General features: G+C 31.3%; 1 protein-coding gene across 2 annotated transcripts; it reads left to right on the top strand.

Moving 5' to 3' along the window:
• The first annotated feature begins 4 nt into the window (after positions 1-4).
• Positions 5-2,505, top strand: LOC126749559 (luc7-like protein 3). Of its 2 annotated transcripts, XR_007665136.1 has the most exons (4): positions 5-128; positions 258-366; positions 623-2,234; positions 2,337-2,505. XR_007665136.1 is itself a non-coding variant. In XM_050459278.1 (3 exons), the coding sequence occupies exons 1-3, from the start codon at positions 45-47 to the stop codon at positions 1,234-1,236; spliced, it is 807 nt and encodes a 268-aa protein (XP_050315235.1). In that variant the 5' UTR covers positions 5-44; the 3' UTR covers positions 1,237-2,505. The 2 variants fall into 2 exon arrangements, 1 of the variants encoding a protein (XP_050315235.1); XM_050459278.1 differs by having other exon boundaries at positions 623-2,505.
• Positions 2,506-16,818: the final 14,313 nt, after the last annotated feature.

The following is a 16,818-nucleotide window of genomic DNA, read 5'->3' as shown; positions in this document are numbered from 1 at the left end:
GCGTATTTTTTTTGACAGAAACACTATAAAAAAAGTTATTAATAATGGACGACAAAAATATGATGAATATTGATACGGTGATGGAAGATATGCAGAACTTTTTAAACGGTTCTGCAAATACAGTAAAAGTAAGTATAACGACTTTTCAATACAACCTTGTCAATTATTTTTTCAAAGCTATTCGTAATAAAAGCTTTTAATTGGCCGTCATAACTGTAATAAATGTAAAAATAATTCCTTTTTTATGTTCTTATAAGAGTACCGAAATCGCAAAAGAAGTGCGGCTGGTGGAGATTGGCCCAAATAATCCAGCTTATTGGGCGGAAATATTCAGAAAGCAAGCCAACAATTTGCCAGAACCTCCTCGTAAGTATGACAACATGAAAAAATAAAAAATAAATATTATTCTTGTAAAACTCCTTTTCTTTTATCTACCCTAAAAAACGCTTAATCTATATAAAAAAAAAAAGATGTGATCTTTATAAAGCATTTAAATAAACTTATTTTATTCGATATGGACAAAATAAAAATATGTACCTACATACTTTTATTCCAGAAACATTTTTTTTAATAATTTTTAATAAATTTTATCCTTCTCATCAATGTATTTATTAATTTTTAGAGTATAATCGCGAAATAAGGGATAATGAACAAAATAAAAGCAATAGGAAAGCCGAAGCAGAAAAAGAAGACGAAGAAAAAGAAAGACAAATCTGGATAAGGCAGAGGAGAGAAGAAGGAAGAATGAGAGAGCAGAGAATCAGAGAGGAAAGAATGAGAGAGAAAAGAATTAGAGAGCAGAGAATAAGAAGAGAAATGGAAGTGACTCCGAGAGTGGAAGAAGATACGGGGAGGAATAGGGGAAGAATGAATAGAAGTAGGAGTAAAAGTAGAGACACATACAGCAGAAGGCGACATGAAAGACAAGAAGAAAGAAGAGAAAGGGATAGAACTAGAAGTAGGGATAGTTATGAAAGTAGGAGGGGAGATAGAGGGGAAGAAGTTCATAACAGAGGAAGGATACGTGGACGCGGCAGAGGAAGGGACGAGAGGATGGGGAACGGTGGTCGATATGTCCATCCTCATCGTGGTCGCGGACGTGGGCGTCGGGAAATTGCAAACACCCAGACATCAAGACGACAGCCACAGCAAGTTGGGTCTGGTGTTGTTGGGTGTTTGCAATTTAACAACATTGCGTCTATGGTTGAGTTTACAAAACAATTTTTCAATAAATAATTTTTTCCTTAAATCTGTACTTCTTAATACTTAATATATGTATTGTTTAAGTTTTGTTTATCATTTCTTCAAAAAAAAAATCAACGAGTGCAAAATAGATGACAATTATTAATTAAACACAAAAAGTGGTGTCTTATAAGGGCCTAGAATTCCTTCAGCTATTCTATGATTGATATGGGTAAAATAAACCGTTTAAATAAAATAAGCGTCACTTGCCTTAACAACCCCTGCAATAAAATTAATCTTATTCTACTATACTTACCCTATGTCGCCAAACCCTAAATTGAAAAACAAAAACAGAACAGAACTATATGAATTTTGCTGCCAAATTATTTAATTATATAATGTATCGAACCGACCGTGCAAAAATAAATTTAGTGCGCCCATAAGATGCCATGCTGAGAAGTCAGTCAAATTCAGATGTCAATGTCAACCCAACAAAACAATAACATAATTCACCTTGAGAAATTATTATTATTTTTTAACTAATATTTATTAAAAACACATAATTTACAACTTCTTAATTCGCATACCTATATGTATTTTATCAGTTGGTTAGGTATGATTTGTTTTCATCCTGGTCAACAATTCAACAGCTATGGGACCCATTAGTTGTAAACCAGAAAGAATTGCATGTTTTAACTGCTGATTAGTCTACCATACAACTAGGAATAAATAAGCTAAATAAAGTATGTTAAGATTCCTAAGAGATCATGAAATGTGTTTGATAGGGCTCAGACCAGGCACTTAAGGACATCCATCGAGAAATCATTGAGATTCTACCATATTGATGAAATCGGGAAACCAGGAAAAACTGCCTGACTTTACTGTTGATTAGACTACCCAGCCAGAAATAAATAAGATTCATAAAGTATGTTAGGATTCTCCAGAGATCATGAAATGTGTTTGAAGGGATAGGTGCAGTGATATGAGGAAGGAAACAAAAATTAGAAGTAAACAGGAATCTAAATGTGACACAAATTGTAAACTTTTTTGTTGTGAGTAAAACGGAGCAGTATTTTAATAAAGTTCCATTTATTACTGGATTTTTTCACCAGAAGATGGATGCATTTATAATTTATATACTTAATTTGTTTCAGATCTTGAATAGGCAAAAAGGCACGAGAATCTTTCAACTGGACCCAAAGTCTCTATTTTTGGTTAGATAAAACTTATTTAATGTTTATGTTCCATAACCTGTTTATTGTTTTATTAACTTTTGTCATACAGTTATTTAGTTTTAATAATTAAAGAGAAAATTGATCTATAGTAAAAGTTGTCTTTTTTTGAAGATTCTATTCCTTAAGGCATAAACCATATTTGCTCTATATTTATCTGCAGTTATTAGCATATAATTATTATCCATTTCATACACATGTTTAATTTTCATCAAAATTTCATATAATAAATAGTTTTGACAATCTACCCTCATATAAAGCAAATATTATTGGAACAGTTTTCTAAGAGCTACTGTTTATATGTGGCGATCAGTTTAAATTTGTACATACACTTAATCCGAAATATTTTATAGACAGTATTTATACCTGAATGTTCTTACATACTTAACTAAAGGAGTGCTTTATTCTTTTGCTTAATCATAATATATCTTGTTTAATCAATGTTTTTAATTTATTTAGAAAGTCATTTAAGATATGTACTTAGGTCATTAATAAGTTACAATGCCTTGCAGAAAAGCAAACATATCTGGTTTCTAAATTGGTACACTGGCTGAAAGGGAGGACAACAGAACTCCAAAGACTAACCCTTTCAGCACACTTACAAGTATCTTTTAGTTTCTCATAATGCTCTCGGTCAATTAAATATTTATTTATTCATTTATTCAATCAATATATGGGAAACCCCATTTTACAAAAGATTTGATTACAATATTAAATAAAGTAAAAGATGTATAATTAACATAATAAAAGTACTTTCACGAACATAATTAGACAGTCTTCAAAACATATACACAAGAAATAAACACAATAAGAAAACAATAAATTAAAATATTTGACCCAGTTGACCAATAAATCCAGAGAGTGAGCTTGCAAATGGATCAAGTTCAGGGTGAGAGTTGAAATAGGCAAGACTAGGACAGATTGGAGAATGTAAAGAATAGTTCAAGTGACAGATTGGTAAAGCAAACAGTTCATGTCTCCTTAGGGTGCATGCAGGGACCTTTAAATTAAAGCTGTTGATGAGAGCAGGGCAATCAATAAGCCCATGAATAACCTTATACATAAAGCTGAGGTCACTTTGAATCCTTCTAGATTCCAACGATTGAAGTCCCAATATTGCCTCCATGTCAAGTAGGTTATCCTGCATATTCAACTTGTAGGAACAGTACTGGGTAAACCTCTTTTGGACTCTTTCAAGTTGCATTTTGTGACAATTATAAAAAGGAGACCAAATGATCGAGGCATACTCTAAATGACTTCTAACCAATGAACAATAAAGTATCTTCAAAGTAGATATAGACATGTCATGACAAGTTCATAAAACAAAACCTAACATCTGAGAGGCCTTCCCCTCCACAAGATCACAGTGTTCCCCAAATTTGAGCTGAGTATCAAAGACTACTCCTAAATCCTTTATTGAGCCAACAGAACTAAGTACTATGTCATCAATAGTGTATATAGTATTCATTTTGTTTTTAAGTCTAGAGAATCCAATTGAGTAGCACTTATTTATATTTAAAGAGAGATCATTCATATTAGCCCACTTTACAAAAAAATATGTTAAATCATTTATAATATTTTCACTAGATTAGCTATTTTACAGTTTTATTTTCCAGCAGAAGAAGAACATGAATACTCACACAATTCTCTTAAATATTCCAAGTTAAAGGAAAAAACATTCAATATTATTTAAATCTTTTTTTTTTTTGTAAGTAGAAGTCCATTGTTGAAGTGGAGTGACTATAATATAGTGGGTTGGGAAGACTTTTCTCGACAAATGAAAATGCCAATCTTTTGTCAAGAGGTATGCATTTTGATGAGTTGATTTTTGTTGCATTATCATCAGACTCTAACACTATATAGCTGTAATGTTTACATGAAAAACCAGTAAGTTTTTCTGCCCTTCCCAACCCGCTATATTTTAGGTAGGTAAAATAAATGGTGGCCACAGTTAAATAATTAAGTAAAATCATCTTTATTTCAGAAACACTTATGTTACACTTACACATCACTTTATCTGATAGAAAAGAGAGATTTAACAAAAATAGCTGTTCTTTCACCTAATTTAAACATAAACATAATTTATTCATGCCATATACACAAAGATGCTCACATATGTCACAGAGAAAATCTTTACACTTCTTAATATTATTAATAATCAAAGGATTTAAAGTTTTATATTATAATTACATATATGAGAAATCATCATTTAGAAATTCTTGTATTGAGAAAAAACATTTTTTCAATAGATATTGTTTTATAGTAAATTTATATTGCAGTAAAAAACTTGGTAGGTAACAGTTTAATGGTAGCAGGGAGAGCATTATAGAGTTTGGGACCATAGAAAGAAACCCCACACATACCCTTGTGTACCCTATAAAGATCTGTATATATATATGTTCTCTATTTCTCGTAAAATGATCATGTACATTTTTGTTTGTGGAGTAATCGCTAATATGTTATTTAATATGTACCAATATATAATTATTATCCATTTCATACACATGTTTAATTTTCATCAAAATTTCATATAATAAATAGTTTTGACAATCTACCCTCATATAAAGCAGATATTACTGGAACAGTTTTCTAAGAACTACTGTTTATATTTGGCGATCAGTTTAAATTTGTACATACACTTAATCTGAAATATTTCGTAGACAGTATTTATACCTGAATGTTCTTACATACTTAACTAAAGGAGTGCATTATTCTTTTGCTTAATCATAATATATCTTGTTTAATCAATGTTTTTAATTTATTTAGAAAGTCTTTTAAGATATGTACTTAGGTCATTAATAAGTTACAATGTCTTGCAGAAAAGTAAACATATCTGGTTTCTAAATTGGTACACTGGCTGAAAGGAAGAACAACAGAATTCCAAAGACTAACCCTTGAAGCACACTTACAAGTATCTTTTAGTTTCTCATAATGCTCTCGGTCAATTAAATATGTTAAATCATTTATAATATTTTCACTAGATTAGCTATTTTACAGTTTTATTTTCCAGTAGAAAAAGAACATGAATACTCACCCAATTCTCTTAAATATTCCAAGTCCATTCTTGAAGTGGAGTGGCTATAATATAGTGGGTTGGGAAGACTTTTCTCCACAAATGAAAATGCCAATCTTTTGTCAAGAGTTATGCATTTTGATGATGTTCACTTATCACCATCAGACTCTAACACTACATAGCTGTTATGTTTACATTAAAAACCAGTAAGTTTTTCTGCCCTTCCCAACCCGCTATATATTATTTCAATCTTTTAGGTAGGAAAAATAAATGGTGGCCACAGGTAAATAATTAAGTAAAATCATCTTTATTTCCGGAACACTTATGTCACACTTACATATCACTTTATGTGATAGAAAAGAGAGATTTAACAAAAATAGCTGTTCTTTCACCTAATTTAAACATAAACATAATTTATTCATGCCATATACACACAGGTCCTCACATATATCAGAGAAAATCTTTACACTTCTTAATATTATTAATAATCAAAGGATTTAAAGCCTCAAAGTTTTATATTATAATTACATATATGAGAAATCATATTTTAGAAATTCTTGTATTGAGAAAAAACATTTTTTCAATAGACATTTGTTTTATAGTAAATTTATATTGCAGTAAAAAACTTGGTATGTAACAGTTTAATGGTAGCAGGAAGAGCATTATAGAGTTTGGGACCATAGAAGGAAACCCCACACTTAACCTTGTATATCCTATAAAAATCTGTATATATATGTTCTGTATTTCTCGTGAAATGATCATGTACATTTTTGTTAGTGGAGTAATCGCTAATATGTTGTTAATTATGTATCAAACTGTGTAATATATAAATAATTCTCTGTAAGGAAACTATCTTTGATACCTAAGTAATAAAGAATATTAAACCACAACAATAAGATAAAAAAAAGTCTCTCCAGTTTTAGATTGGTTTTTTTCTGCTTCTTTTCACCACCATCTTCATGAATTCAATACTTGAAACATCTTAGTGCTAGAATCTGCATTCCTCCCATTGGATAGTGCCACAACTGGATGCTATCAACTGCTTCAGTTATCCTCTTAGATTTTTAAAGCCTGCCATCTCGCTGACCTGAGCATTCAGACTAAGTGGCCTGCTGCCAGTCAGAAGCAAAAACATTAAGATACCCTTGTATGGACGCTCATTGTTAGATCATACAGATATCTATTTGTTATTCATATTTTACTAGGGACACATAAATGTAGTTGAATTTTCTTTCTTTTAAGGTTACACACACCTCTTGCTTGAAAAGCTGACAACTTATAATATATGCAAGGTGTAATATAACATTTACAGCGTCTAGTTAAGCGGAAATTTGCCAATCTTCAACATTTTGGACCTTATTCCAACTTATAAGTGCAATATTTTTTCCTTTTAGGTATTATTATTTATTTACATAGTACATGACACTCGTGACAGAGGTTAGGTTGTCATTGCATTAAAGGTCACATTACATTAAGGCTTACCTTTAACGCTTGCGTTTTCTTTACAACTTATTCAAATAACAACAATGATCCACAGTTAGATTTTGTGGTAAAATAAATAAATAGTCCACATTAAACTTCCACTCCCGCACCCAAAATGCCATGTATGAGTCCTTTTGTCACATGAAAACACTGTCACAAGAATTATCACAGCTAAAAGAACTTGATTTGATAGAAGATATGCACATAATCGGATTCTACAGAGTCTCTTGAATAATTTCACACCAATTTCAGGAAATTCTGAGCTAATTTAAGCATTTTATCAATAAAAATAAGAAGCAAGTCCGAGCCGATACATCCACGTTGACGTTGACTGCTCACGTTGACGTCATGTCATGTTGTCAAAACCGCCGTAAAACTCGGCATTAAAATCGCGGGTAGACGTCAAAATCGACCATTTTCAGACGATGATTTCGGGTATAAAAAAAGGTTTTTACCTTATGATTTGTACATGGAAAAATAGTATAAAGCCTTAGGAACAGTTTAACATCAATTCTGGACCGATTCCAATCGATTTTAGTAGTTAAATTTCGATTATAAAAAGGGTCTTATTTTAAGTGGAAACGGGCGAAAATCGCCGGTTTCGCTGCCATGGAGACGCGCACTTGTTGGGTGCTAGACCATATTAGTTATTATACCCTGTGAGCTCCGCCCGGGGGGGTACCAATGTTCAGCTGACCGATTTTTTGGGACCTTTCATGGAAAATTCCATTTTCTTGGAAAATGGTGATATTTGAAACAAAATGGTATTTAGTGGATTATAACCAGATAAATTCCGCGTGTCTGAGGACAAAAATGGTCTTCGTAGGTGGCATAGCCATTGCGGTATAAGGCGTCAAAGTCAAAAAATAGTGTAGAGCAAAAACTACTCTACGTAGATGATTGTAGAATATGTCAAAAAATTGCTTTTAAAAGGTTCTTTAAATGCTCCAATTGAATGAAACCTCTAAGTGCCTCCACTAAAAAGTTATTAATATTTGAAAAAAAAAAGTGTGAAAAAGGGTATTTTCAACTGAGGGCTTCTCACCCTGTATAAACGATAGCCTTAAACTTAATACACCGTTTTATTTGGAAAGAACGCAGGTTCAATTAATCCAAATAAATTTTTTTTAAATTTTGCACCATAAAAATTTCACAGAGAAAAAACTAAAAAAAGTCAATTTTTTAAGGTTTTTTTGGTTTTTCTCCTAAACAAATTTTTTTTAAAAAAAAGTCCTAAATAAAAATTGTAGCTCTCGATAAGGCGCACACATCTTCTGTGAGTCACTGTTTCCGGAAAGATACCGTTAAACCGTCAGAGGGGCTAGAATATCACAAATGTTTGAAACTTTGAGCGTTAAAAAAAAATACTTCCCGTGTGCTGAGAATTACCAAAAAGTATACAGTCCATCTAGAGATGAGGTCTAATCGACCCGTTAAATTTCATAAAATTCAAACAACCGTTGCGACCTGTATCGAAGCACGCGGAAAAAATCGAACAAAAAAAATTTTTTGAGTTCTAAAGCTTCCCCCTCCCAACTAAAAAAACAAATGAAAAATTATAGTTGATAGAGTTGTAGCCTCATATATCTAGATTACGAAAAGGTAAAAATCACTTCTCTACCCTAATTAGAAAAAAAGTTATAGGCACTTTTGTCCGCCGAGTCCCGAGGTTGTGCGAAAACTCCAAAAAAAAAGCGTCCCACCATAAGAGCTACGCTCTTATAACAAGTATAGTCGCTTCGCTCCTATACTTTTGGTCCGTGGGGACCAGTTTGGAACCTCTAAGTCCTGTCAGTGATGGGCCTTAGAGGATTTCTTAAAACAAAACAAAAATTATCAGGTGTACCAACGTTTATATGCCAAGGAAAGAGATGACCAGTGGTTGGGGTATCATGCTTCAAAGAACCATAATTTGTTATATAGTCGCGTTGTGTGTCGATATACTGTCTTATATTTCAAATATCTGTCAAAATATATTAATTGTATTCTAAATTAAGGCTGAGTACCAAATTCCAACAGAATCGGACCAATAGCAAAAAAGTTACGGTAGTCACGTGACCTTAGCTGAAACTCAAATGTCAGTTATCTGTCATAATTTATTAGTTGTATCCTAAATAAACCATAAATACCAAAATTAGAGAGAAGTTCCCATAAGGGTCTATTTATTGAAATAGAACAAACGGGATTTTACGTCGATTTGTTTTAATTTTTCTTTTTATTTTGAAAAGTAATAGTAATAAAATATCAAAAGAATTGACAGGAGGAGAATGAGAAATAAAAGAAACCATCAACGAATTGAATCGAAGCTTTAGAAGTCGAGATATTAGTAAAAATGTGGGAAAAACAAAAGGAAACTGGTTTTTTCACACGGTATAATTTATTTTTCTTAAAATGATGACCGACAAATTATAATGTAAGTCCTAAGTTGGCAATTTCCAGAAAAAAAAAACCCAAGAAAAAAAAAATTTTTTTTGCTCCAAAATCGAAAGGGGTATAGCCATGAAAAATTGCGAAAAAATGGTTTTTATTTTTTTCTAAATAAACTATAACTCTGACAACTTTTTCTCTTAAACAAAAGTTCTAGGGAATGTTACGAGGTATTTGAATGTTAAAACTAATTGATTATAGCTATCACAGATTCGGAGATAATTGTAAAAAACTATTAATCATAAATATCGAATTATCAAGAGCCCTATGGAAAAATTTCAACTTTTTATTTTTCTATCTTGTACTACTTCAGGATACCTTTCAAAAAGGTTATTATCGATTTGACTCTAAAATGAACAGAAAACCTATTTATTTGCATTTATCGATTTTCGAACAAAATCGGGCCCAAAATGAAAATTTTTTCAAAACATGCTCCAAATTCAAAATTTCTTTTTTCTGGCTAAAGACCACTTAAAAAGTAATAAAAAAGCTTTATGACAAAATTTTTCAAAATCTATAATAATGCCACAATATTACGAGAGAACATAAGTTCCCTTTAAAGCCTATGTATTCGAACCGATGATTTCTTAATTTTTTTTTTAAAGGCAAATTTAAGAAATAATTTAACAAAATAAGATAAAAGGAATAGGGTAATACAAAATATTATCTACAAATATATACATATCATCTAATAGCCAATTTCAATCAAATAGGAAATTTTGATAGTCACGTGACCCTAGAACTCAATATTTTAAAATTTTGTAAAAAATCAACAATTGCATCTTAAATAAACCCCAAATTCCAAATTTGAACCCAATCGGATCAATAGCAAAAAAGTTATGGAAGTCACGTGACTTTAAAATTTAATATGTCAAATTTCTGTCAAAATGTATTACTGGCATCCTAAATAAAGCCCAAATACAAAATTTCAACCCAATCGGATCAATAGCAAAAGAATTATGAAAGTCACGTGACTTTAAAATATAATTTGTCAATTATCTGTTAAAATTTATTAATTGTATCCTAAATAAAGCATAAATACCAAATTTGAACCCAATCGGACTCATAGCAAAAAAGTTACAATAGTCACGTGACCCGGAAGTCAAATGTCAAATATCTGTCAAAAATTAATAATTGCATCCTAAATAAAGCCCAAATACCAAATTTGAACCCAATCAGACCAATAGTAAAAAAGTTACAATAGTCACGTGACCTGGAAGTCAAATGTCAAATATCTGTGAAAAATTCATAATTGCATCCTAAATAAACCCCAAATACCAAATTTCAATCAAATCGGACAAATAGGAAGAAAGTTAAGGTAGTCACGTGACCTTAAAACATAGTCATGTCAAATATCTGTAAAAATTTATTAATCTTATCCGAAATAGGTACTAGGTACCAAATTTCAACCAAATCGCACCAATACCAAAAAAGTTATGATACTCGACTAACCTTAAAAATCAATAATTTCATAAAATTTTTATTTATAACCCAAAAGCAATGTTTAAGAATTGTTAACATTTATTAATAATAAACTAAATAGTAAAAACTCACCTAATATCTAAATTTTTATTTTAAATTAAATAGATCATTACGACTGACCCGTGTATATATTCGAATAATTTTAATAAAATAATCGGGCAAATTTCATTTCGTCTCACCCCGGTATAAAACCACTGACTTTTCAAAAAAACGGCATTTTTCGAAGACGTCAAAATGTTTGCCGAATTTTCCTGGCCGCAATACACAATTTCCCCAATTGATATGCACAGATTCGGAAAGCCCATTCATTTTCTGATTCGGTGCTTCCTTTCCCTGATCGTTTCCGGTTCATTTTCATTCATAATTTTACAAAAAACCCAACCAAGTCCCGGCCACCTGTTACGAGCAAAAAATTTGTAACCACAATGCGTCAAAGTATTGTTCCCACTAGCCATTTCATCAGAGTTTAGGTTGACACCTCCAATTACCTGCAAAAACGCAAAAAAATGGACTTTTTTCATAAAATCGCATTTTTCGGGTACTTGTACTATCGCTGGAACCCTGAAATTTTAGTATGTGTTGTAAAACAAAATTTCGGATCTTTTAGACGATGTCTGATCTTTTCACCATGTACAGGGACGCGGCAAATGAATTAAACGCGAAAATTCGAATTGCTCAGAACCTATTAAAGTTGGAAGATTGTAATTTTACACAAATAATGGGGTTATTAAAGTATTTAATGCCTGAGAATATAAATTGTCCAGGTGCAACCACTAAAAAGTTATTAAATAAAATGTGATTTTCGGGTCGGACCTTCATGGGTAAAGTTCATTATTGCTCACCCTGTATGGTTTCCAAAAATTTCGGTTATATGGCATATAAAAGGTAAAGGATGAAGTTATTTTTTGAAAAAAAAAAAATTCCCAAAATAAGTATTGTTTGGCGGAAAATCCTAAAAAACTGAAAATGCCAGAACTCGTTAAATAATTTTTTTACAAAAAAAAGCTCCAAGTATGTCAAATCTCTTATAAAACGAAGTCTTTTCGCCGAAACACTTTTTTTATAAAAAATTTTTTTTAGCCTCTGGAGAAGTTTGAATTTTTTTTTTAGTCACTTTTGTTCGCTTATAATAACTCACCCTGTATACCGATCTGGCCCAAAAAGTATACAGTTCTTAAGCCCCCACCGACCCTTATGTCCTAAAAATTTAAAGTTTTTTAAAGGCTTTTTATTTGAGTTCTCGCGTCTGAAAGGAATTTGACCCGTTTTTTTACGAATTTTTGACTTTGAGACAGTACCGCTCCGTTTGGTGGTACCGGAAAAAAAAATTGTTTACGGATCCATCATTCCCAATGTGTTGAGAGACCCTATGCCAAATTTCATCGTTTCGCTAGCCATACAGCCAAAGATATGAATTTTTATTTCCAAAAAAACACGATTTTTTGGGCCCGACGTGGCGTGCATAATATAGTCTGCGACTATATAACAAGTATAGTCGCTTCGCTCCTATACTTTTGGTCCGTGGGGACCAGTTTGGAACCTCTAAGTCCTGTCAGTGATGGGCCTTAGAGGATTTCTTAAAAAAAAACAAAAATTATCAAGTGTACCAACGTTTATATGCCAAGGAAAGAGATGACCAGTGGTTGGGGTATCATGCTTCAAAGAACCATAATTTGTTATATAGTCGCGTTGTGTGTCAATATACTGTCTTATATTTCAAATATCTGTCAAAGTATATTAATTGTATTCTAAATAAAGCCTGAATACCAAATTACAACAGAATCGGACCAATAGCAAAAAAGTTACGGTAGTCACGTGACCTAGGCTGAAACTTAAATGTCAGTTATCTGTCATAATTTATTAGTTGTATCCTAAATAAACCATAAATACCAAATTCAGAGAGAAGTTCCCATAAGGGTCTATTTCTTGAAATAGAACAAACAGGGATTTTACGTCGATTTGTTTTAATTTTTCTTTTTATTTTGAAATGTAATAGTAATAAAATATCAAAAGAATTGAGAGTAGGAGAATAAGAAATAAAAGAAACCATCAATATATTGAATCGAAGCTATAGAAGCCGAGATATTAGTAAAAATGTGGGAAAAAACAAAAGAAAACTGGTTTTTTCCCACAGTATCATTTTTTTTTCTTAAAATAATTATTGACAAATTATAATGTAAGCCCTAAGTTGGCAATTTCACGTAAAAAAAACCCAAGAAAAAAGAAAATTTTTTTTGGTCGAAAATCGAAAGGGGTATAGCCATGAAAAATTGCGAAAAAATGGTTTTTATTTTTTTTTAAATAAAATATAACTCTGACAACTTTTTGTCTTAAACAAAAGTTTTCGAAAATATTACGAGGTATCCGAATATTAAAACGAATTGATTCTAGCTATGACAGAATCGGAGAAAATTGTAAAAAACTTTTAATCATAAATATCGAAATATCAAGAGCCCTATGGAAAGATTTCATTTTTTTATTTTTCTAACCTGTACTACTTCAGAGTATCTTTAAAAAAGATTATTTCCAATTTGACTCTAAAATGAACGGAAAACCTATTTATTTGCATTTTTCGATTTTCGAACAAAATCCGGGGTCAAAATGACCATTTTTCCAAAATATGCTCCGAATTCAAAATTTCTTTTTTCTGGTTAAAGATCATTCAAAAACTAATAATAAAGCTTTATGACAAAATTTTCCACGATTTATACGAGTGTCATAATATAAAGGGAAAAATTAGGTTCCATAAGAGCCTATGTATAGGGATAAGACAACCGGGCTTTTACGTCGATTTTTTTAATTTTTCAGTTTTATTTCGAAAGGCAATTGTAATAAAATATAAAAAGAATTAACAGGAGGAGAATAAGGAATAATAAAAACCATCAACGAATTGAATCGAAGCTATAGAAGTCGAGATATTAGTAAAAATGTAAAAAAAAATAAAAGAAAACTCGTTTTTTTCCAAGGTAGCATTTTTTTTCTTAAAATGATAACCGACAAATTATAATGTAAGCCCTAAGTTGCCATTTTCCAGTAAAAAAAACCCAAGAAAAAAAATTTTTTTTTTGCTCCAAAATCGAAAGGGGTATAGCCATGAAAAATTGCGAAAAAATGGTTTTTATTTTTTTCTAAATAAACTATAACTCTGACAACTTTTTCTCTTAAACAAAAGTTCTAGGGAATGTTACGAGGTATTTGAATGTTAAAACTAATTGATTATAGCTATCACAGATTCAAGGAAAATTGTAAAAAACTATTAATCATAAATATCGAATTATCAAGAGCCCTATGGAAAAATTTCAACTTTTTTATTTTCTATCTTGTACTACTTCAGGATACCTTTCAAAAAGGTTATTATCGATTTGACTCTAAAATGAACAGAAAACCTATTTATTTGCATTTATCGATTTTCGAACAAAATCGGGCCCAAAATGAAAATTTTTTCAAAACATGCTCCAAATTCAAAATTTCTTTTTTCTGGCTAAAGACCACTCAAAAAGTAATAAAAAAGCTTTATGACAAAATTTTTCAAAATCTATAATAATGCCACAATATTACGAGAGAACATAAGTTCCCTTTAAAGCCTATGTATTCGAACCGATGATTTCTTAATTTTTTTTTTAAAGGCAAATTTAAGAAATAATTTAACAAAATAAGATAAAAGGAATAGGGTAATACAAAATATTATCTACAAATATATACATATCATCTAATAGCCAATTTCAATCAAATAGGAAATTTTGATAGTCACGTGACCCTAGAACTCAATATTTTAAAATTTTGTAAAAAATCAACAATTGCATCTTAAATAAACCCCAAATTCCAAATTTGAACCCAATCGGATCAATAGCAAAAAAGTTATGGAAGTCACGTGACTTTAAAATTTAATATGTCAAATTTCTGTCAAAATGTATTACTGGCATCCTAAATAAAGCCCAAATACTAAATTTCAACCCAATCGGATCAATAGCAAAAGAATTATGAAAGTCACGTGACTTTAAAATATAATTTGTCAATTATCTGTTAAAATTTATTAATTGTGTCCTAAATAAAGCATAAATACCAAATTTGAACCCAATCGGACTCATAGCAAAAAAGTTACAATAGTCACGTGACCCGGAAGTCAAATGTCAAATATCTGTCAAAAATTAATAATTGCATTCTAAATAAAGCCCAAATACCAAATTTGAACCCAATCAGACCAATAGCAAAAAAGTTACAATAGTCACGTGACCTGGAAGTCAAATGTCAAATATCTGTGAAAAATTAATAATTGCATCCTAAATAAAGCCCAAATACCAAATTTCAATCAAATCGGACGAATACGAAGAAAGTTAAGGTAGTCACGTGACCTTAAAACATAGTCATGTCAAATATTTGTAAAAATTTATTAATCTTATCCGAAATAGGTACTAGGTACCAAATTTCAACCAAATCGCACCAATACCAAAAAAGTTATGATACTCGACTAACCTTAAAAATCAATAATTTCAAAAAAATTTTATTTATAACCCAAAAGCAATGTTTAAGAATTGTTAACATTTATTAATAATAAACTAAATAGTAAAAACTCACCTAATATCTAAATTTTTATTTTAAATTAAATAGATCATTACGACTGACCCGTGTATATATTCGAATAATTTTAATAAAATAATAGGGCAAATTTCATTTCGTCTCACCCCGGTATAAAACCACTGACATTTCAAAAAAACGGCATTTTTCGAAGACGTCAAAATGTTTGCCGAATTTTCCTGGCCGCAATACACAATTTCCCCAATTGATATGCACAGATTCGGAAAGCCCATTCATTTTCTGATTCGGTGCTTCCTTTCCCTGATCGTTTCCGGTTCATTTTCATTCATAATTTTACAAAAAACCAAACCAAGTCCCGGCCACCTGTCACGAGCAAAAAATTTGTATCCACCATGCGTCAAAGTATTGTTCCCACCAGCCATTTCATCAGAGTTTAGGTTGACACCTCCAATTACCTGCAAAAACGCAAAAAAATGGACTTTTTTCATAAAATCGCATTTTTCGGGTACTTGTACTATCGCTGGAACCCTGAAATTTTAGTATGTGTTGTAAAACAAAATTTCGGATCTTTTAGATGATGTCTGATCTTTTCACCATGTACAGGGACGTGACAAATGAATTAAACGCGAAAATTCGAATTGCTCAGAACCTATTAAAGCTGGAAGACTGTAATTTTACACAAATAATGGGGTTATTAAAGTATTTAATCCCTGAGAATATAAATGGTCCAGGTGCCACCACTAAAAAGTTATTAAATAAAATGTGATTTTCGGGTCGGACCTTCATGGGTAAAGTTCATTATTGCTCGCCCTGTATGGTTCCCAAAAATTTCGGTTATATGGCATATGAAAGGTAAAAGATGAAGTTATTTTTTGAAAAAAAAATTTTTCCCAAAATAAGTATCGTTTGGCGGGAAATCTCAAAAAACTGAAAATGCCAGAACTCGTAAAATAAATTTTTTACAAAAAAAAGCTCCAAGTATGTCAAATCTCTTATAAAATGAAGTCTTTTCGCCGAAACACTTTTTTTATAAAAATTTTTTTTTAGCCTCTGGAGAAGTTTGAATTATTTTTTTAGTCACTTTTGTTCGCTTATAACAACTCACCCTGTATACCGATCTGGCCCAAAAAGTATACAGTTCTTAAGCCCCCACCGACCCTTATGTCCTAAAAATTTAAAGTTTTTTAAAGGCTTTTTATTTGAGTTCTCGCGTCTGAAAGGAATTTGACCCGTTTTTTTACGAATTTTTGACTTTGAGACAGTACCGCTCCGTTTGGTGGTACCGGAAAAAAAAATCGTTTACGGATCCATCATTCTCAATGTATTGAGAGACCCTATGCCAAATTTCATCGTTTCGCTAGCCATACAGCCAAAGATATGAATTTTTATTTCCAAAAAAACACGATTTTTCGGACCCGAGGTGGCGTGCATAATATAGTCGCAGACGCTCCTATATAACAAGTC

Source organism: Anthonomus grandis, unplaced genomic scaffold, assembly GCF_022605725.1.
Source record: "Anthonomus grandis grandis unplaced genomic scaffold, icAntGran1.3 ctg00000308.1, whole genome shotgun sequence".
Lineage (NCBI taxonomy): Eukaryota > Metazoa > Arthropoda > Insecta > Coleoptera > Curculionidae > Anthonomus > Anthonomus grandis.
Note: the sequence above shows the minus strand (reverse complement) of the source record. Positions and strands in the feature narration are given on the sequence as shown.